At 38.2% G+C, this 21,880-nt stretch overlaps 1 protein-coding gene across 1 annotated transcript in view; it reads left to right on the top strand.

Moving 5' to 3' along the window:
* Positions 1 to 17,289, top strand: part of RBBP6 (RB binding protein 6, ubiquitin ligase) — a 31,314-nt gene extending 14,025 nt beyond the window's left edge. Inside the window, 12 exon segments of the mRNA XM_036310733.1 lie at positions 326 to 465; positions 2,847 to 3,019; positions 5,071 to 5,174; positions 5,300 to 5,634; positions 7,065 to 7,240; positions 7,338 to 7,392; positions 8,768 to 8,836; positions 11,323 to 11,685; positions 11,972 to 12,073; positions 12,943 to 13,709; positions 13,712 to 14,690; positions 15,281 to 17,289. Of these exon segments, the coding sequence (XP_036166626.1) occupies positions 326 to 465; positions 2,847 to 3,019; positions 5,071 to 5,174; positions 5,300 to 5,634; positions 7,065 to 7,240; positions 7,338 to 7,392; positions 8,768 to 8,836; positions 11,323 to 11,685; positions 11,972 to 12,073; positions 12,943 to 13,709; positions 13,712 to 14,690; positions 15,281 to 16,871 (4,854 nt within the window). The 3' untranslated portion in view covers positions 16,872 to 17,289.
* The last annotated feature ends 4,591 nt before the right edge of the window (positions 17,290 to 21,880 follow it).

Here is a 21,880-nt window from a genome sequence, read left to right as displayed (position 1 = left end):
CATAGTTCAGCTTATTTTTCTTACAGTTATTTATTAGCCTTTTTTTTTTTCTTGGTAAATACTGCTTTCTATGGTACAAGGGCAAATGACCACAGCCTCTGTGGTCAAAGCCAAATTGTCAGGCTTCAAATACTGGCTCAGCCACTTAATAGCTGGGTGAGCTTGGGCGAGTTACCTGATTTCTCCAAGCCTGTTACTTTTTGCCTGTGGATGGCTGTTGTGAGGATTAAGTGAAATCATGTGTAAATAATATATATAGTTAGTAAACACTACATGTTAGCTAATGTTAAATTTCTCTCCCTCCTCATCTTTCGTCTCTGAAAAGGATAAGAACTTCGAATCTGGTCCTAGGATTAAAAAGAGCACTGGAATTCCCAGAAGTTTCATGATGGAAGTGAAAGATCCTAACATGAAAGGTGCAATGCTCACCAACACTGGAAAATACGCAATACCAACTATAGATGCGTGAGTATTCAGATTAAATATGGCCTGTGGGGACTGCAGTCAGTCCAGGTAGAGTGTTCTGTTTGCCTTGAGCTTGGAACTTGGCCACTTCTGTGTTAGGAATGAGAAGCTGCAGTCGGCTCCATTTAAAGCACATTCTGTTACCAGAGTGCCACTTCCCTTGTAGTCTTCTAATTTTTTTCTTTTTCTGTCATTCCCTGCTTTCCTCCTCATTCACATACTTACTGCCACATAAACTCACATGCTACTTGCATTTTTTAAGTTAACAAGACAGATATCTTAATAGTTTTGAGAAACGAGGCTTAAGAATAAAAGTTCTGCAATATGTCAAGGTAAATGTAAGTGACAAGAAGTGAAACACTGAGGGATCTGTGTGAGTCTTAAGATTCTAAAGTACGGTTTATTTTGTAAACCATTAGTTCAGGCCATCTCTAGCACAATAAGCTATACCTTAATGCTCATTTTTAATGCGTTTTCAAATTTAATTTTGTGAGCTAATTTTTAATGAAATGGATAGACATGAAAACCTAGGGAAATAGTTCAACTAGTAAGTTCCCTTTCATGAGCTCTTACTAATGCTTCTAATTACCTTTTTGTCACTCTCAACAGCTGTGAACTCACACAACACAATATTAAATGTTGTTTTAGAGAACAACTTCATAGTGCATAGGAATCTCTATGTTGAGTGGTCTAGGCATTCACGTGCCACTGCCACCGCTGCTGCATTTATAACAGGTCCTCCAGGAGATCGTGAAGTTACCTTGACAGACCTCAATTTAGAAAATAAGATGTCCCTGTTCTCAATGACATACAAAAGTATTTTATGTAAGAACACAGTTGTTCCTCAGCTTCTTGCTGTATTGTTGAAAGTAGTGTAGTGAGCCGGGGAGGACAATGAAAATGGCTGTTCCATAGAATGGTATCGAAAAGATTTAGTGTTTTTGAGTAGGTACTTCAGTAAATGTTTTAGTTCACAGATAAGAAAATTCCCAACCCTGCTCACTTTCTTAACTTCACACCCATCTGTTTTTTATCGGTTACCATCTTGTATTTTTGTGGTTCATCTTAGAGTAACTTGTTACGCTGTTTGTAATTCAGACATTCCATACATGCTTCCAAACAATTTTAGGTTGAAATTATTTTTACAGACACAATTTAAGAGCAGACCGCTTCATCTTAATAAAATATAGAAATAAAGTATTTTAAATATTTGTGTTGGAAAAATGAGCATCACCTGTGAACCAGAGTTAATAATTCATTGCTTTTGAATGGTGAAATACAGAAAACTCATTTATGTCAAACACGCAGCAAATGCTGGGGAAAATGGGAGCCCAAATATTTTAATTAAAACTTTCACCCTCTCCATTAACACCACTAATAAGCAACTCAGATTCTTCTGTTTCTTTTTCTATCCTCTCTTCTTTTTTTTTTTTTTCTTTTCTTTTCTCTCTCGGGCAGTGGGAGACTCCTCTTTCACAAATTGGGAACAGTGGGGCATAAGCAAATTGACACTTATTTCTGGAATCGTGGTGATGTCTATGGAGCAACTGCAACACAAATAGCACACCTCAGGTACCTTCTCTGTCCAGTGAGATAAACACACTGTTCCTTAACGAGATAGGAAATTTCTCTAGGGATTCCTGTTTTACAAGTTTGCCTGATTACAGAGAAGATGGGGGTGTTGGACGCAGTGGTGATGAGTCTGAGAGTAGCGTGTTTTGTTTTTTATTTTGAATACATTTAATATCCAACATTTCTGCAGGTGTTACTTTAAATTTTTGTAACATGTTCTAATCATTTAAGTAAAAATTGACTATAAATGGACAAATCTCTTTTAAAATACCAATTATAAGTAGACCACTGGCCACTAATTATTGGTGTGGTTGGTGACATAATATTTCCCCTTGTACCAATTTTAGTTTCCCATATTATGTGGCATTCACAGTAATTACCTTTACAGGTATTGAGGACTGTTAGACCATGGAGGGGTTCCCCCTCTCCCCCCCCCCAGGAAACCTGGTAGGGCACAAAAATGTGATCAGGGTATTGCCATGTCTAAGTTTGAATCCTTTTGTGGCACTGAATGTCACTTTACCTTCTGGCCCTCAGTTCTTAGAGCTATGGATTCTAAGATCCTTTCAGCCACTTTTATAGCATTCTTTGTTTCTTTTTGTATACTTGTTGAGGATTTTATGTCTTTTTGTTGGTTAGATGGAGAATAATAATTGCTCCCTTATTTTGGAAGATATTACACTCATGTCAACTAATCAGGCATTGTACTGAATTATAAGTTCCCTTTATGGATATAGCAGAACTTGTAAATGTCTTAGAAATACTTTTCCTTCTTAACAGTGTTAAAATGCTAAAACCTTCTTTTACAGAGAAGCATATGCAATTGGGAAGAAAGAAAAGCCACCTTTCTTACCAGAGGAGCCTTCTTCATCTTCTGAAGAGGACGACCCTATCCCAGATGAGTTGCTGTGTCTCATCTGCAAAGACATCATGACTGATGCCGTTGTCATTCCCTGCTGTGGAAACAGCTACTGTGATGAGTGTAAGGCATGCTCAGCCTTTGAAGACATAGATTTTAGAATATGTATACAGTTGACCTTTGGCAACATGGAGGTTAGGGGCGTTAACCCCTAGTCAGAAATCCAAGTATAACTTAGACTCCCCCAAACTTAACTGTTACTAGCCTACTGTTGACTAGAAGCCTTACCAAAAAATAGTTAATTTTATATTTTGTATGCTACATATATTATATTCTGTATTCTTATAATAAAGTAAGCTAGAGAAAAGAAAATGTTATTAAGAAAATCATAAGAAAGGAAATACTTTTACAGTACTGTACATATTTATTGGGGGGAGATCCATGTATAAGTGGACCCATGCAGTTCAAATCCATGTTTAAGGTTTAGCTGTTTTACTTGGAAAGGCACTTAGCAACATTGTGAATTTTAATAAGATATGAAATGTTGATAATTGACTGAGCATTTAATAATGAGAACTCTGCTTTTGCTGCTACGTTTTTCTTTTTCTAAGCAACAGCCTCTCTGTCCTTTTACTATTTGAATTAACCAATACCTTCATCAGGGCGTGACTGGCTGTGATGAGGTTTTATAAAATGAAGAATTCTTGTTTCCTATACATTTTATCTTTAATTTTATTTTAAATAAGTTTTTATTGATTTTACTTTTTTATTGATTTCAGTGAGGAAAGGAGAAGGGGAGAGAGAGAGAGAACCACCAGTGATGAGAATCCTTGATCAGCTGCCTCCTGCACGCCCCCCAACTGGGGATCGAGCCCGCAACCTGGGCATGTGCCCTTGACCAGAATCGAGCCTGGGACCCTTCAGTCGGCAAGCCGACACTCTATCCACTGAGCCAAACCAGCTAGGGCTCCTATACATTTTAAATGGTATACAGTGCAGATACTTTAAAATGGTAACTAATTCCCTTTTCTGGATCGTGAAAGATATCTTACGTGGCCTCCCTTTTACCCAAGGTTTCACTGTGGTTTCAATTAACCAGGGTCAACCACAGTTTGAAAATATTAAATGGAAAATTCCAGAAATAAACAATTCATAATTTTTAAATTGTGCACTGTTCTGAATAGCATGATGAAATCTCATGCTGAGCAGTTTTGTCCCACCTGAGACGAGAACCATCCTTTTGTCCAGTGTCTCCATTTCCCTCACATAGTCCCTTAATAGCTATATTGGTTATCACATTACTGTCATGGTATCACAGTTCTTGTATTCAAGTCACCCTTATTTTACTTATTGATGGCCCCATAGCACAAGCGTAGGGATTCTGGCAATTCACATATGCTAAAAAGAAGCCAGAAAGTGTTTCCTTTAAGTGAAAAGATAACTCCTGAGTGTGATTTAGAACCGCTCTCTGTAAGATTTAAAACCGCTCTCTGTAAATAAATACCAATATTTTGTCATGTGGTTACTTAGAGCTTTTTTTCCTGATACTCATATTAGCACTTTTTTATTTTCTGCCACTCATCCTAAGTTTGTCCCTTCTTACTGAAATAAAAATGGTATCATCTGAAAGTTTCACTGCTCTGGCCTTTTTCATTTCTAAAGATAGTTTTGAACTATAAATCTGTATTTGGGGGCCTCTGTAGTGCAGACTAAAGTCAAGAGAGGAGGTCACTTAAGACTTCTTTCAGAGTGTGTCTTGGATTTAGCAAACCACTTTGTTACTGAATTTTTTTATTACACTGGAACATAATCAGTGAATCTGTAATTCAGTGTTATTCCTACTTAATGTGCTATAGATGTCTCTGGTTTCTTTGACTGAATAATGTTTCTGTTTCTTATAAAACCCTAGTAAGCCATATAAAGTTTTTTTTTTTTAGACTAATTTTTCCTGTAATATTCCAATAACTAGCTCAACAAAGAGAAAAGTATTTGAGAAAGAATGCTTTTTTCAAAAATTTAAATGTTTAAATTCATGATTTCTGTTTTTAAGGCAGAAAGAAGTTAGAGCAGAGTACTATGAGGCAAGAGACTAGAAATGATTAGTGATAATGTGCTTGGAAAACAATAATGTAACTGGACAGTCCTAGCATTAATATTTAAAATGTTATATATAGGTATAAGAACAGCACTCTTGGAATCAGAGGACCATACATGCCCAACGTGTCATCAAAATGATGTCTCTCCTGATGCTTTAATTGCCAATAAATTCTTGCGACAGGTAGCTGTCTTTCTATTCCTTTTATAATAACACTTTTATGAAAAAATGTTTTAATCTTTTAATTGATTTAACTACTTGCGTAAACACTGCATTACATTTTCTGCATTTTTATGTTTGGTGTCTAGGCTGTTAATAACTTCAAAAATGAAACTGGTTATACAAAAAGACTACGGAAACAGTTACCCCCACCACCACCCCCGATACCGCCTCCGAGACCCCTCATTCAGCGGAATCTACAGCCTCTGATGAGATCTCCAATATCAAGACAGCAAGATCCTCCGATGACTCCAGTGACGTCTTCATCAGGCCACCCGGCTCCCTCTATATCTTCATTAACTTCTAGTCAGTCTTCCTTAGCCCCTGCTGTGCCCAGAAATTCATCTACCCCAGCGCCTGTACCTGATATAACTGCAACGGTCTCCATATCAGTCCACTCAGAAAAATCAGATGGGCCTTTCCGGTAAGTCTGGATTCCCAGTGTTAGGAAACAAGTGAGAACAGTAATGTGGTTTTTATGTATATTGTTTCAATGGTTGCTGTAGTGACCTGCAGTTTGTATGTCCTTGTGGACCACTGTGCTCAGCAAGGTGGGCAACTTGTAAGAAATGCCTTAATCTTAATTTGAGGAAGAGGTTGATTGGCCATGATTAAACATCCCAAAGTAAAAAACTGCAGGTTGCCCTGACCGGTTTGACTCAGTGGATAGAGCGTCGGCCTGCGGACTCAAGGGTCCCCGGTTCGATTCCGGTCAAGGGCATGTACCTTGGTTGTGGGCACATCCCCAGTAGGAGGTGTGCAGGAAGCAGCTGATCAATGTCTCTCTCTCATCAATGTTTCTAACTCTCTATCCCTCTCCCTTCCTCTCTGTAAAAAAATTAATAAAATGTATATTTTAAAAAAAACAACAACAAACTGCAGGTTGCCAACACCCCCTTTTACATGTTGAATTGTATCCCATAACAGCTCAGCAGTCCACTGGGGTGAGACTTGACTTGTGGTCATACTAATGTATTAGAAATGAACAGATATGAGCAGAACTAAGAACAATTTTGAAGGCAGAGGAAGGGAGCATAAAACATTGGTAGAGGTAGAGAGGTCAGCAATAATCATTGTTTTGGAGCATAATTACTTAGAAAAGTAGTGAAGATTTATTTAAATATTTCCGCTTAAGAAATAAAAGTGACCTTTGACCATGTAATCCAGCAGTTCATAAATTCTTAAGAGGTCAACCAGTTGTGAGTTGTTGGGTGGTGGTTTTTTTTTATCCTCACCTGAGGATATGTTGGTATTTTATTGTTTTTATTGATGGAGAGAGAGGAAAAAACAACAGCCCGTCAACGGGTTGCCTCCCGCATAGGCCTCAACCGGGGTATAGAATGATGCCAGGGGCCTGTTCCAGGCATGCCGAAGCAAAATCTTCAGGTGTGGGGCCTTCACATGTATATGTAACAAATCCCACTGATAGGTAGGTTAGCCTTTCATTTGATTAACAGTGGGAATAAAGCCCAGAGTTCATTGGATTATCTGAAAATTGCCCCCTTTAATTTATTGGCAGATTTAGAAATAGAATTTAATCTTGATTCTGTATTGTGTGTGTGTGTGTGTCCCACACTTTGAGCTGCTTTTTTTTCAAGCTTTATTGTTATAACTTAACTGATTTCTATCACAGCCATCATAAATCCTTGATGGTGCTTCTTGAGGTTTCTTCTTTCTACTTTTCACTTGTATGTGAAGGACTCTAAAAGTCCAGTCTCTCACCTTCCTCAGAAGTTTTCATCATCTTTGATTTAACTCATCTTAGTGCAGAGGATGAAAACACAGTTGTAACTTTTACTCTTAATCCTCCATGTCTGATAACTTTTTAGTGTATTGTAAATTATTGTTTTTTAGGGATTCCGATCATAAAATATTGCCAGCTGCAGCCCTTGCCTCAGAACATTCAAAGGGAACCTCTTTAATAGCAATGACTGCCCTTGTGGAGGAGAAAGGTTACCCGGTGCCTGTGCTTGGAACCCCATCTTTGCTTGGACAGTCATTATTGCATGGACAGTTGATCCCTACAACTGGTGAGTAAAATCATTCTGGTTTGAACGTTTTTCCTATAACTTTTTCTAAACACAATAAAATATTTACTTACTGTTCTTGTTTATTTTTGCTTCCAAGGTCCAGTAAGAATAAATGCTGCTCGTCCAGGTGGTGGTCGACCAGGTTGGGAGCAGTAAGTATATGTTTAAAATAATCTTCAGCTGATTGCTTTGAGCTAGATAATGGAAACTATAATCTAGACCAGGGGTCCTCAAACTACGGCCCGCGGGCCACATGCAAATACAAATATTGTATTTGTTCCCGTTTTGTTTTTTTACTTCAAAATAAGATATGTGCAGTGTGCATAGGAATTTGTTCATAGTTTTTTTTTAAACTATAGTCCGGCCCTCCAATGTCTGAGGGACAGTGAACTGGCCCCCTGTTTAAAAAGTTTGAGGATCCCTGATCTAGACATTGTATTGATGAATGTCTTTTGCTAACTCTTATATGTCATGTTACCATGGTTTTTATGTAAAATATCACAAATTCAAAATTATGAAGAATTCTTTTTTAAAAGAATAAGTAATTCTTTTTTAAAATTTAAAATCTTATAAATTCCTTTTATTTTTATGTCTTAACAAATGGTGATATTGACAGGACCTTAATTAATGAATAGATAAGAATAACTTGAAAGAATAGTTTAAATACTGACTCACTTATCCTAACCGATTAAACTTCTTCCTGTTCTTAATTTGGATGTTCAAAATTTGAATAAATAAATACATACTGAGATGAAAGCCCACACAACACAAAATTTCTCATTTTGAATAGTCTGTGTTAGTGTCATTTTACTGCATATTAATATTTATATGGTTTTCTACCCTGAAATACAATGAATTTTGATCTTATAGCATATTAAAAATCGGTAGATTTATTTATCTTTCTATATATACAATCATTTCTGTTTATATAATTTATATTAACAGGCTTACATATATGTATAAACTGGCTTATATTCTAAAATTTTGATTATTTTGTTGTTGTTTGAAAGATAAACCAAATATCTTTTATAAAATATTTAAATAAGAGACTAATGGAACATATTAGGGAAAATGTGGGCTTTGCAGACAGGTAGACCGGGTTTGAATCCCAACTCTTCCATATACTAGCGACATGACAGTGGGCAGTGGGACACCTCTCAGCCTATTTCCTTACCTATAGAAGTTGATTGGTACTGCCTACCTCAGCATATAAAATGCCTACACATTGCCTGGCAGGTAAGGGCTTTGTTCCTTTTCTGTAACAATGAGTTCACAGACTAACTTATAGAATGCTAATTGAATATAATATTACAGAAAATAGTCTATATTGAGGTGTCATTATTGTTAAACACATTCATCAGAAAAATTAGTTAAAGTAAATGTTATGCTTGCTCATATCTTCTCTATCTGGAACGTGTAAGAGTTGGGAACAGGGAGTAAGAAACATTTTCAAAGTAAAGTTAATGTATACACACTAAAAAGGTAATGTGTTATAATCAAGCTTATTTTATCTTTCTTTCCATACAGTTCCAACAAGCTTGGATATCTGGTTTCTCCGCCACAGCAAATTAGGAGGGGAGAGAGGAGTTGCTACAGGTAGGCTTGCTAAAATTCTTGAAAAACACTAATCTGATGACACACTCAAAAATATAACACAGAGAAATTAAAGCACAGTTACAGTTTACACTAACTTTAGTCCTCAGTAGTTGCCCTTAAGAGGTCTAAGAAAAATGGATTATGTCAGTATTTTAATTATGGTTTTAAGGCTCCTTCCCAACATCAGTCGACTGCTTTCTCCCTGTCAGCACACAGCAGATTGTTGGCTTACGTACTCTTTTGAGGGTAGAAGGAAGTCATTAAGGCCCAGAGCGTATTTCAGTTAATCAGCTCAGCGCCCAAAGCTCCCAAGTGTGAAGCATTGTATTTATTTCTCTTCTAGACCCAATTGTCCCAGTCTTTCTTTTCTTTTCTTTTCTTTTCTTTCTTTTCTTTTCTTTTCTTTTCTTTTCTTTTCTTTTCTTTTCCTTTCCTCTCTCCCCTCTCCCCTCTCCCCTCTCCCCTCTCCCCTCTCCCCTCCCCCTCTCCCCTCTCCCCTCTCCCCTCTCCCCTCTCCCCTCTCTCTCTCCTCTCTCCTCTCTTCTTCTCTCCTCTCTTCTTCTCTCCTCTCTCCTCTCTTCTTCTCTCCTCTCCTCTCTTCTTCTCTCCTCTCTTCTTCTCTCTTCTCTCGAGGAAGAAGAGACCAGGAGAATGTTATTAGGAGCTTGTGCCCTGCACAGGAACAAGCTGTACTAATCTTACAAGTAAATAAGTCATACTCACACACCACCAGGGTAAAGGGTTCTCCAAGTTAACTTTATGACAGGATTAGTAAAGGTGATTTTGTGGACCTGGACTTAACAGACAAAATTTCCTGTTTGTATATCATATATAAAGATTAATACCCTGTTAATTTTTAAATGCTTTTAACCAAGATTTGCTTATAATTAGATTAACAGGTCATTTTTGTTACTAATTCACTGTAATTTTTAACAAATTTTATCGAATAGGCCATTTGTTAGAAAAAAACACTAGTAATTTTGCCAACATAAATAAATATTACATATCTACAATTACAAATCTACCTTTTTAAATCCAAGAGTCACTGCTTATAAATAATGTTCTACAAGTGATTAGCACATGACCACACTGCATTGCCTGAAGCAGTTGTTTCTGTTATCATGTGGTGTGACTTTTTGCAGCAGTTTTCACACATGCCAGCCCATGTTCTCACATGCTAAGCCATGCCCCAGGCATGTGCATTTGTTTATTCTTGGTAACTGGTGAATGAACACATTTGCTAGACCTATTCAGTATAAATTTAAAGACTTTTCTGTGAAATTAAACTTTTATGCATACTTAATTTTAATTACACAGACATGTCTACATAAGTTTAAACAGGTAAACTAATTTGTCAGTTTTCTTGTCATACACATTCAAAAAACCTACTTTATTTTTACTATATAATGGACTTTCAGCTTTAATGGACAACCCCTCACCCAAATTAGTCCGTTATATAGACGTTTTACTGTATTTTCTAGTGCTCCATTAAGAATTGATAAGTTTCTGAAAGTAAACTAATACTTCCTTATAGATCACATTAATGGAAGATAATATTTACTAAATCAGACTCTGAAAAGAGGCTTAAAATCTAAGCACCCCTCCTGCTACTACTTTATATTAGTGAGCTATAATTTAAAGAATCTTTAGTTTAACAGAAAGAAATCCACTATTTTATTATCATTATTTTTTAATTCTTACCTGAGGATATGTTTTTCATTGATTTTAGAGAGAGAAGAAGAGAGAGAGAGAAAGAGAAACATCGATCGGTTGCCTCACGCAAGTGCCCCAACCAGAGATCAAACCCGCAACCTGGGTATGTGCCCTGACTGGGAATCAAACCCGAAACCCTTCATTGCATGAATGACACTCTAGCCAGGGCAAGAACCCCACACTTTTAAAGAAGCCATTATTTCTTTGATGAGGCACAAATCAGAAACTTTGGCCATCACTGTTATTTTGACCTAAATCTTTGAGAGAAAGCAGTGTAATTTTCAAGTATTCATTACAAATGTTAAAACTAGTAATTTATTGTACTTTGAAGGGTCTTTACCCACTTCTTCCCTCAAAAATTATACGAAGTGTTTTTCCTCCTTTTAAACTTTGGGTCTGGGAAGACATTTTGGGGAGAACTAAGTGCCTTTATTACAGAAATAGTAACCTGTCAGCTAGTTCCTTTAAAGGAAAAATTAGGAACTAATGAGATAGTTGTACGGTGATAATAAATCTGAACTTTACAAAAGAAACTTTTAAGTATACCTTGGCTGTATAGAGAAGGCCCCGTATACTTACATCATCTCAGTCCCTAGGTAGCCTTTATAATTATTTTTATATGTAAATGATGGTACATATAAGTGATATCAGTGTTCTTATTCTAATCCATTGTTTATAAGTTTGAAAATAATTATGGATAGAAAAGACAAACTTACTTATCTCAGATGATTTTAGTTTGAAGGAATAACATCTTGGAATTTTTATTTCTCCAGAAGTATAAACCGTGGACGACACCACAGCGAAAGATCACAGAGAACTCAAGGCCCATCACTACCAACAGCTCCAGTTTTTGTGCCTGTTCCGCCCCCTCCTCTGTACCCACCTCCTCCACATACACTGCCTCTCCCTCCAGGTGTTCCTCCACCACAGTTTTCTCCTCAGTTTCCTCCTGGCCAGCCACCACCTGCTGGGTATAGCGTCCCTCCCCCCGGGTTCTCTCCAGCGCCAGCCAATTTGTCAACGCCTTGGGGATCATCAGGAGTGCAGACTGCTCATTCAAATACCATCCCAACAACACAAGCACCAGTTGGGCCCGGGGAAGAATTCTATAGAGAGCAGCGACGGCTAAAAGGAGAGTAAGTGTGTTCATTTGAAATTATACACTTTCATTTTCTGATGTAACCTTAAGCAGGTTTCTATGGAAACATTTTCCATTGTTTCCAGTTAGTACAAGAAAAATCACGTAGAAATCGAACCAAAGCCATACAAGCAACTTCCTCAGGGATTCCTAGTTATCTGTAGTTTTAAAGTGGAAAACTAATGGCAATTTCATTCATTTCATTCATGGTCTAATTACATTTGTCTTGTTAGTTTTCTTAAATGGTTTTTGTTAACTTTCACTCTTTAACTTTATTTTACTAGGGAAAAGAAAAAGTCCAAGCTAGATGAGTTTACAAATGATTTTGCTAAGGAATTGATGGAATACAAAAAGATTCAAAAGGAGCGTAGGCGCTCATTTTCCAGGTTAGTGTTTTGCAAGCCTTCACAACAGAATTACAAATGGGACTTTGCCTATCCAGGGATTAGCTATGGATATAAATAACACTGCACTTACGGAGTTTTTCTGATTCGGTCTAGATATATAGAAATGGAGACGTAGCTTATTTCCCAATATCCTTTTATTGAAATAATGTCTCAATGTCAATTCTATTGTGTAGAACTAGCAGTTATGGGGATTAAAGTACCCTTGTCCCTCGAACTTTATTTATAATGTGAAATAATTGGGAAATGTTTGTGGAAGGAAAGAAATAGGGGAATAGCCAAAGCACATATCTGAGGACACTGTTACTTAAGGCTACAGCTTCTTGCTGGAACATTAACCTGTGTAATTATGGTGATGTATGATAGAATACAAGTTGCTTTATTGATAGAAAAACTGAATTACTATAAAAATTCCCTGGAAGTTTGTTTAAAAGACTTATTTTTTAAGCTTACATTTGAAATGCAGTTTCTTTTAAAGCTAGATTATATTGGCCAACATAGGATAAAGATATTGCTCATATTTAAATGAGCAAATAGGAAGTAAAATTTAAACATAATTGGCATTTTTTTAAATGTTAAGTTTATTAGCTCATATAACTCACAGTACATTAATGCACTTCACTCTAATTGTTAAGGTTTCACTTTTGTTTTGTAACAAGTGATTGATCTGACCTTTGCATAGTGTATTTTATTCCATTCCAATAAAGGCCACTGTGCCTCTTTAATCATCCAAGAGGAAATTTGATATAAAGATAGAACCCTAAGGAGAAGCATGCTAGAATCTGAGAGTCTGTGTTTTACTTTGTATATATTTCTCAACTGTCCAACTGTTGTTTTGTTTTTGTTTTTAGGTCTAAATCTCCCTATAGTGGTTCCTCATACTCCAGAAGTTCTTATACTTACTCTAAATCAAGATCTGGTTCAACGCGGTCACGTTCTTATTCTCGATCATTTAGCCGCTCACACTCTCGTTCCTATTCGCGATCACCTCCATACCCCAGAAGGGGCAGAGGCAAGAGTCGAAATTACCGCCCAAGGTCTAGATCTCATGGATATCATCGATCTAGGTCAAGGTCACCACTATATAGACGATGTCCTTCGCGACCAAGGTCCCCTCAAGCATTTAGGGGACAGTCTCCAAATAAACGTACTGTACCACAAGGGGAAACAGGACGTGAATATTTTAATAGATACAGAGAAGTTCCACCACCATATGACAGAAAAGCTTACTATGGCAGGAGTGTTGACTTTAGAGACCCCTTTGAAAACGAGCATTATCGAGAGTGGGAGAGAAAATACAGAGAGTGGTATGACAGATACCACAGAGGTTATGCTGCTGGAGCACAGCCTCGAGCATCAGCAAATGGAGATAACTTTCCCCCAGAGAGCTTTTCACCGCCTCATATCAGGAATTCTCCCCTTACAAGGGGCCGCAGAGAAGTTTACTCGGGTGGACAAAGTCGTAGAAGTCGAAACATAGGTGGTAGCAACTCTCCAGAAAAGCTTTCAACAAGAGACAGCCACAATAGGAAGGACAGTACAAAGTCAGAAGAGAAGGAGAGCGACAGTGCTGCAGGAGATGGTAAAGGAAGTAAACATAAGGAACATCGAAGGCGGAAGGAAGCGAAGGCCTTCTAAACACAGAGTTGTTAGAACCTTCTGGAAAATCAAGAGAACCTACAAGTGGTGAGGAAAATAAAACAGACTCATTATTTGTTCTTCCGAGTAGAGATGATGCTACACCAGTTAGAGATGAACCAATGGATGCAGAATCCATCACTTTTAAATCAGTGTCTGAAAAAGACAGGAGAGAAAAAGATAAGCCAAAAGCAAAAGGAGATAAGACCAAACGAAAAAATGATGGATCTTCTGTGTCCAAAAAAGAAAATGTAAAACCTGCTAAGGGATCCCAAGAAAAGCTAGAGGGAGAGCGTGAAAAATCTCCTCGATCTGAACCTCCACCTAAAAAAGCCAAAGAGGAGACTCCAAAGACTGACAGTGCTAAGTCATCATCTTCCTCTCAAAAAGATGAGAAGGCCATCGGCACCCCCAGAAAAGCTCACTCTAAGTCAGCAAAAGAACACCAAGAGACAAAACCTATCAGAGAGGAAAAAGTGAAGAAAGATTATTCCAAAGACGTCAAATCAGAAAAACTAACTAGTAAGGAAGACAAGGCCAAGAAGCCTACTGAGAAAAGTAAGCCTCTTGACAGCAAAGGAGAAAAAAGAAAAAGAAAAACTGAAGAGAAAGGTGTAGAGAAAGACTTTGAATCATCTTCAATGAAAGCCTCTAAACTCGAAGTAACTGAAATAGTGAAGCCATCGCCAAAACGCAAAATGGAACCTGATATTGAAAAGATGGATAGGACCCCTGAAAAGGACAAAACTTCATCATCAACAGCCCCAGCCAAAAAGATTAAGCTCAACAGAGAAACTGGTAAAAAAATTGGAAGTACAGAAAATATATCTAATACAAAAGAAACCTCTGAAAAATTGGAGTCATCATCTAGCAAAGTTAAACAAGAAAAAGTCAAAGGAAAGGTCAGACGAAAAGTAACTGGAACTGAAGGATCCAGCTCTACTCTTGTGGACTATACCAGGTATTTGATATGGGTGGGTGGGTGTTTGTTTTGGGAGAGAATTTTCTTTAAAAGTGGAATATGTTAATTAAGAATGCGTTTTGATATTGGGGGTTGGGCTGGTTTACTTTAAAGATAAGCTTTTAAGTCAGTCAGTTTTGGGGTGAGTCATTGTGTTTATGCAGACATGTGCTTAAACAATTTATATCTTTGTTAGAGTAGACTTATTCCTTTTGGAAGTTAAACGTGTGGTTTTTTAATATTTTCATTGATTTTTTTTTTTTTTAGAGAGAGAAAGGGAGGGAGGGAGGGAGAGAGAGAGACATCAATGTGAGAGCAAAACATTAATTGGCTACCTCCTGCGTGCATGTGCACGCACGCACACACATACACACACACACATACCCCGCACCATGGATTGAGCCTGCAACCAGGGTATGTACCCTGACTGGAAATTGAATCAACAATCTTTTGGTGCATGGGACAATGCCCAAACAACTGAGCCACGTGAAACAGGGCAGAGAAACATCATGGATTAGCCTTTTTATATTTATCAGTGTTTTAATAAAAGTAAATTCTTCATTAATTGAAAATATTTTATTTCTTTTTAGTACAAGTTCAACTGGAGGCAGTCCTGTGAGAAAATCTGAAGAAAAAACAGATACAAAGCGAACTGTCATCAAAACTATGGAAGAATATAATAACGATAACACAGCTCCTGCTGAAGATGTCATTATTATGATTCAGGTCCCTCAGTCCAAATGGGATAAAGATGACTTTGAATCTGAGGAAGAAGATGTTAAAGCCACACAGCCTGTGTCAAGTGTAGGAAAACCTGCCAGTGTTATAAAAAATGTTAGCACTAAACCAGCAAATACAGTCAAGTATACTGAAAAAGAGAGCGAGCCAGCAGAGAAACTTCCAAAACTCACCAAGGAAGTGAGCCATGAAATCATACAACATGAGATCAAAGGTTCGAAAAACTCTGCATCTGGTGAAAAAGGGAAAACCAAAGAGAGAGATCATTCAGTGTTGGAGAAGGAAAATCCTGAAAAGAGGAAGAGCAGCACTCAGCCAGAGAAAGATAGTAATTTGGACCGTCTCAATGAACAAGGTAATTTTAAAAGTTTGTCTCAATCTTCCAAAGAGACTAGAACTTCAGATAAGCATGATTCCACTAGAGGTTCCTCAAAGAGAGACTTTTCTCCCAGTAGAGACAAAAAAATGGACTATGACAGCAGAGAATATTCAAGTTCCAAACGTAGAGATGAACGGAATGAATTAACAAGAAGAAAAGACTCTCCTTCTCGGAGCAAAGATTCTGCATCTGGACAGAAAACTAAGCCAAGGGAGGAGAGAGATTTGCCTAAAAAAGGAACAGGAGATTCTAAAAAAAGTAATTCTAGCCCCTCAAGAGACAAAAAACCTCATGATCATAAAGCCACTTCTGATACTAAACGCTTAAGTGAAGAGACAAAATCCGTAGATAAAAATCCTTGTAAGGATCGTGAGAAGCATATGTTAGAAACAAGGAACAGTAAAGAGTCAAGTGGCAATAAATTACTGTATATACTTAATCCACCAGACCCACAGACTGAAAAAGAGCAGGTTGCTGGGCAAATTGATAAGAGTGCTACCAAGCCTAAACCCCAGTTAAGTCACTCCTCTCGACTTTGCTCCGACTTAACTAGAGAAACTGATGAAGCTGCTTTTGAACCAGATTATAATGAAAGTGACAGTGAAAGCAATGCATCAGTAATAAAAGAGGAAGATACTTCCGGGAAAATTCCTAAGGAATTGAAAGAGAAAGTCATAGAGAAAGTAAAAGAGAGCCCGGACACAGCAGCAGTCACCCAGATAGGTGTCACCAGGAGCCAGAGTCAGAGCAGTCCCAGTGTTAGTCCAAGTAGAAGTCACAGCCCTTCTGGAAGCCAAACTCGAAGCCACAGTAGCAGTGCCAGCTCGGCAGAAAGTCAGGACAGCAAGAAGAAGAAGAAAAAGAAGGAAAAGAAAAAGCACAAGAAACATAAAAAACATAAGAAGCATAAGAAACATGCAGGCCCTGAAGCAGAATTGGAAAAAAGCCAGAAACACAAACACAAGAAAAAGAAATCAAAGAAGAGCAAAGATAAAGAGAAGGAGAAGGAAAAGGAGAAGGAGAAGGAGAAAGATGACCAAAAAGTGAAATCTGTCACTGTGTAGAAGGACAGATTTTAAAAATTGACTTAATTACTAAGTCATCTGTATTAAATTTTGTTATAATGTAAAGAGATTCAAGCCTTGTAAATAATGATACGGAAGACCCTGTGCTGCACTTAAAATATTGCTGCTTGATTATTTGATTTTTACATCAGAGCTTTATAACACGAACTTTTGTACAGAATTGTGAGTTGTGACCATGTAACATGAGAGGTTTTGCTAGGACCTATTATTTTTAACCACCATTAATTAGTTGGGGTGGAGTTTACTGTACTGTGAAATTTTCACATTTGAATTTTTTAATTGCCTGGCAAAAGCTGATATCAGTTCTAAAATATCAGCAGAATGATTTGCTGAATTCATTACAACCCCGTTATGTCACTTTTTGATTACAATAAAAGTTTTCAGGAAACTTTTCAAATGTGGAATATTACATTATTTGAAGAAAGTGTCATGTCTTTCTCCTTCCATTCCCCTATTTAAAATACCCTTTGAGACTTTAAGGTGACTTGAACATACAAAATTCTGAAGTAAACATAGAAGATGTGTTTTATTGGGGCAGGTAGTAGGTGGCCAGAAGTAAGAAATCAGCATTAATTGGAGATTCAGTTGAATAAATCTAGAAGGGTCTTTTTTAAAAAATACATCTTTACTTATTTTAGAGGAAGGGTGTGTGAGGGATGGAGAGAGAAACATTAATGAAAGAGGAACATTGATTGGCTGGCTGCCTGCTGCATGCCCCCCAGTGGGGATTGAGCCAGCAACTGTGACATGTGCCCTGACTGGGAATGAACTAGTGACCTCTTGGTTCATGGGTTGATGATGAACCACTGAGCCACACTGGCCAAGCAAAAGATCTTAAATAGTGATTAAAAGTTTGGACTTGAGGTTTTTTTTGTTTTGCTTTGTTTTTTCTGGACTTGAATGTTAGAGATGAGGAATTGTGATTTGTTTATGGTCGTGTTTTTATTGAAACCCTGATGGAGTATTAGAGCCTTGGTAAAGTGCCAGCTAAAGAGAACACACAGCACCTGTGCCCAGTCCACAGAAGCAAGCAGCAATAGGTCCGGAAGCACTTCATACAACTTACGGATTTCCATCATGGCTGTGGTTCAGGAAGCGGAGTGTAGGCAGTGAGAAACTATTGAAGATTTGGATTTAGGACACTTGGGAAGCAACCATATAAACAAATTTAGGTGTGGGGGGGGAGGAGAAAGGATGCACCTCAGCAGCAGTTGGCTTGTTAACCTGCCTCCTTGCCTTGAAGTTGTGCCTTCAGAGTGTGTGACTCCAGTATTATGTACAGTGGTATGTAAATATACTTTCTTAAATATGTTTCTAATATATAAAGGAAAACTATTGGGCAGTTTAAAGAAAAGTCATATAAGGGACATAAATCAACATCCTGAAAGCTGTTTGGGACTACGTTAAATTTGGGAAATGCTACCTTTAAAAGGCTGTGCTTTTGTTAACGATTCTCAAGTCACATTTGTTTTTCCCCAGACATTTATCACTAGGGATTGGATGTCTGTCCTGCCTACTCCCAGCCCTTGCCCACCCCACCCACAAAACATATTAACACTTATGCTTTAGATACCCCAGCCAGACACTTTTTTAATCTTCACCTGAGGACATGTTTATTGATTTTAGAGGAAGGGGGAGAGATGAACATCAATGAGAGAGAAACATGAATTGATTGCCTCCCTTACGTGCCCTGACCAGGGATTAACTCGCAACCTAGGCATGTGCCGTGACCTGGAATCAAACCTGGAATGCTCCAACTAACAGCCACCCAGCCACTCCTAGTGGCTACACTCCTAGTTCCTAGTCATCTGGACCCATATCCAGATTGTATCTCCCACTCACAGGATTTGGGCACCCAGTACTATCAAGTTCCATTGTGTGGGGTCAGTTTCATTACCTATGCTTATTGTCCTTTAATTTTTAAGCTCACCTGACCCTTAACTTCAGTTCACTCCTAAGACAGTTTTCCTGAGTTATCACCTGTGATCATTTCCCTCCTGATTTTAAACTCAACATTTTGTCTACAATCTGGTCTTTTAGTGCCATCCTCTTGGCTTTGTTCAGGACTAAGGTGTCAACTCATCCCTTAGTCACTCTTCTTTCTACTGCCTGTGGTTGCCTGTACCTCATCATTTCAACTGCATAACATCCCCAAACCTACTCCCCTTGGTCCATCTTGCTGTTCCTAAACAGTTTAACCCCTAACTTAGGTAAGGGTTCTGAGCACTGCTTAATGAAATTAAAGACTTGAAAGAAAATTTAAGAAATAACTTTGCCAGGCACTGTCTAGTTCAGGGGTGGGCAAACTTTTTGACTCAAGGGCCACAATGGGTTCTTAAACTGGACCGGAGGGCCGGAACAAAAGCATGGATGGAGTGTTTGTGTGAACTAATATAAATTCAAAGTAAACATCATTACATAAAAGGGTACAGTCTTTTTTTTTTAGTTTTATTCATTTCAAACGGGCCGGATCCGGCCCGCGGGCCGTAGTTTGCCCACGGCTGGTCTAGTTGCTTGTATTTATTTGATCCTTAAAAATTCTAGTGGTTGCCCTAGCTTGTTTGGCTCAGTGGATACAGCATTGGCCTGCAGACAAGGGTTCCAGGTTCGATTCCGGTCAAGGACACATGCCCAGGTTGCGGGTTCAATCCCCAGTAGGGGGCATACAGGAGGCAGACCATGATTCTCATCACTGATGTTTCTATCTCTCCCTTTCCCTCTGAAATCAATAAAAATATATTAAAAATATATTTTAAAAAATTCTAGTGATTTATGATGTGTAATGCTGTGTTGAGCAGAAAATCCCCTGCCTATGAAGGTTCAGTCCAGCCCTTGGATACTCAAGTCTGGTGCCTAACCAGTCCGCATCCCTGCCATCTGAAGGGGCTGGACAAAGTTTAAGATCCACCCAGTTTTTCTGGTCCTCTAAAAGGCCATATATCTCCCTATCGTCTGTTCTGGGCTGTTTCATCTGCCTGGAATTTCCTTCCTCTGCCTGTCTCAGGTTCCTATTCATTGTTCAAGAGTCAGCCTTTCTTTTTTGGATTACTTCCTCACAATGCCTGCCTGCCCACACCCATGAGCAGCAGTTACAGCCTCACTGAATACGCTGTAGAGACACTCCAAATTGTTTTCTATGGGCTCTGCCTGGTCGTCTCCCTCATGGGACTAAGTGTGAGCTCCTGAAAAGGAATGTGTCTGGTTGAATTCCAGAAGCCAAACTATGCCTTGCACATAATGTTAGAATTGGGAAAATGAAAGCATTTTTTTTTTAGCTTTGAAGTTACATTTTGCAAACATCCTGGAAACCTGTTGGTATGCCTCTTGTTTCTAGGGCAGAGAGTAATTCTTGAGAAAATAGAACCCTTCCAATACCTAACTACTTTAGCATACCAAGGGAATTGGAAAGACAATCAGGGACCTAAAAATAACTCCTTTGCTAGTCTCCACATGCCAAATGAAGGGAGCTATGTCTCCTCTGAAATGGTTAAGCTAGTGGTTTATGCATGTGTCCCCATCTGTCCACTTTCTTCTGTCTGTAATGAATGCTATCATTGTACAAGACTCTGCAGAACAAAAGCCCTGGTTCAGGATATGTCCTTTTCTGCATCCTTTTATACAACTCATTTACCCAATCTGGCTTCAGCGGGTCTCATTTTAGTAAAAAAAAAAAAAAAAAAGCCTCATTAAGGCATAGATATGTATATACTAGGTGTACCTGTTAATGTGGATTTTATAATCAAAGGAAACACGATAATTTCAAGAGAAACATCAAAAGTGCTTTATTCAAAGCAGGGGTCCTCAAACTACAGCCCGCGGGCCACATGCAAATACAAATAATTGTATTTGTTCCCATTTTGTTTTTTTACTTCAAAATAAGATATGTGCAGTGTGCATAGGAATTTGTTCATAGTTGTTGTTTTTTTTAAACTAGTCCGGCCCTCCAATGGTCTGAGGGACAGTGAACTGACCCCCTGTTTAAAAAGTTTGAGGACCTCTGATTCAAAGTAATGTCCATCGCTAGCTACACATTTCCCTGTCTTTCAGGTAATTTGTGGATACCGACCCAATGGAACTTTTCTTTTTTTGAGGCAAGCCATTCAGAGACCCAATTTTGCACTTCTTTGTATGTTTTGAAGTGCTGCTCAGAAAGCGAGTGTGCCATCGATCCAAACAAGTGGTCACCTGAAGGAGCAAGGTCTGGTGAATATAGCGGGTGGGTTAATATTTCCCAGGCAAAATCTTTTAGCATGTCTTTAACTGGTTTCAAAATGTGTGATGGTTCGTCATCATGAAGCAACATTACTTTGCTGTGTCTTCTGGCACATTCTGGTAGTTTCACGATCAAAGCGTGGGTCAAATTGATTATTTGTCGGTAGCGATCAGTATTAATGGTTTTAGAAGCTCATAATACACCACACCCTTCTGATCCCACCAAACGCAGAGCATTGTCTTCTTTCCGAAGCGATTTGGCCTTGCAGTTCATGTTGATGGTTGACCTGGATCAACCCATGATTTTGTGCATTTGGGATTCTCAACATAAATCCACTTTCATCGCCAGTCACAATTGGATGCAAAAAAGACTTTCTTTCGTGCCATTGAAGCAACATTTCACTGATGACTTTTCCCTGTTTTCAATTTGTCTTTCGTTCAGTTGGTGTGCCACCCATTTTCCTTCCTTTAAAATCTTTCCCATTGCTTGTAAACGATCAGAAATTGTTTGCTGAGCAAAGTTTAATCTTCCTGCAAGTTGTTTTTGAGTTTGACATGCATCTTCATCCAATAATGCTTGTAATTGTTGATCTTCAAACTTTTTCGGTTGACCTGGATGTTCTTTGTCTTTCACATCAAAATCATCACTTTTAAAGCATTTAAACCAGCGGTCACAAGTATCTTGAGATGGAGCCTGTTCACCATAAGCTTCCCGAAGTATTCAGTGGCACTTTTCTTCAAAATAAAGTATTGAATTAAGACTTCCTACAAATGCT

Source organism: Myotis myotis, unplaced genomic scaffold, assembly GCF_014108235.1.
Source record: "Myotis myotis isolate mMyoMyo1 unplaced genomic scaffold, mMyoMyo1.p scaffold_m19_p_5, whole genome shotgun sequence".
NCBI lineage: Eukaryota > Metazoa > Chordata > Mammalia > Chiroptera > Vespertilionidae > Myotis > Myotis myotis.
Note: the sequence above shows the minus strand (reverse complement) of the source record. Positions and strands in the feature narration are given on the sequence as shown.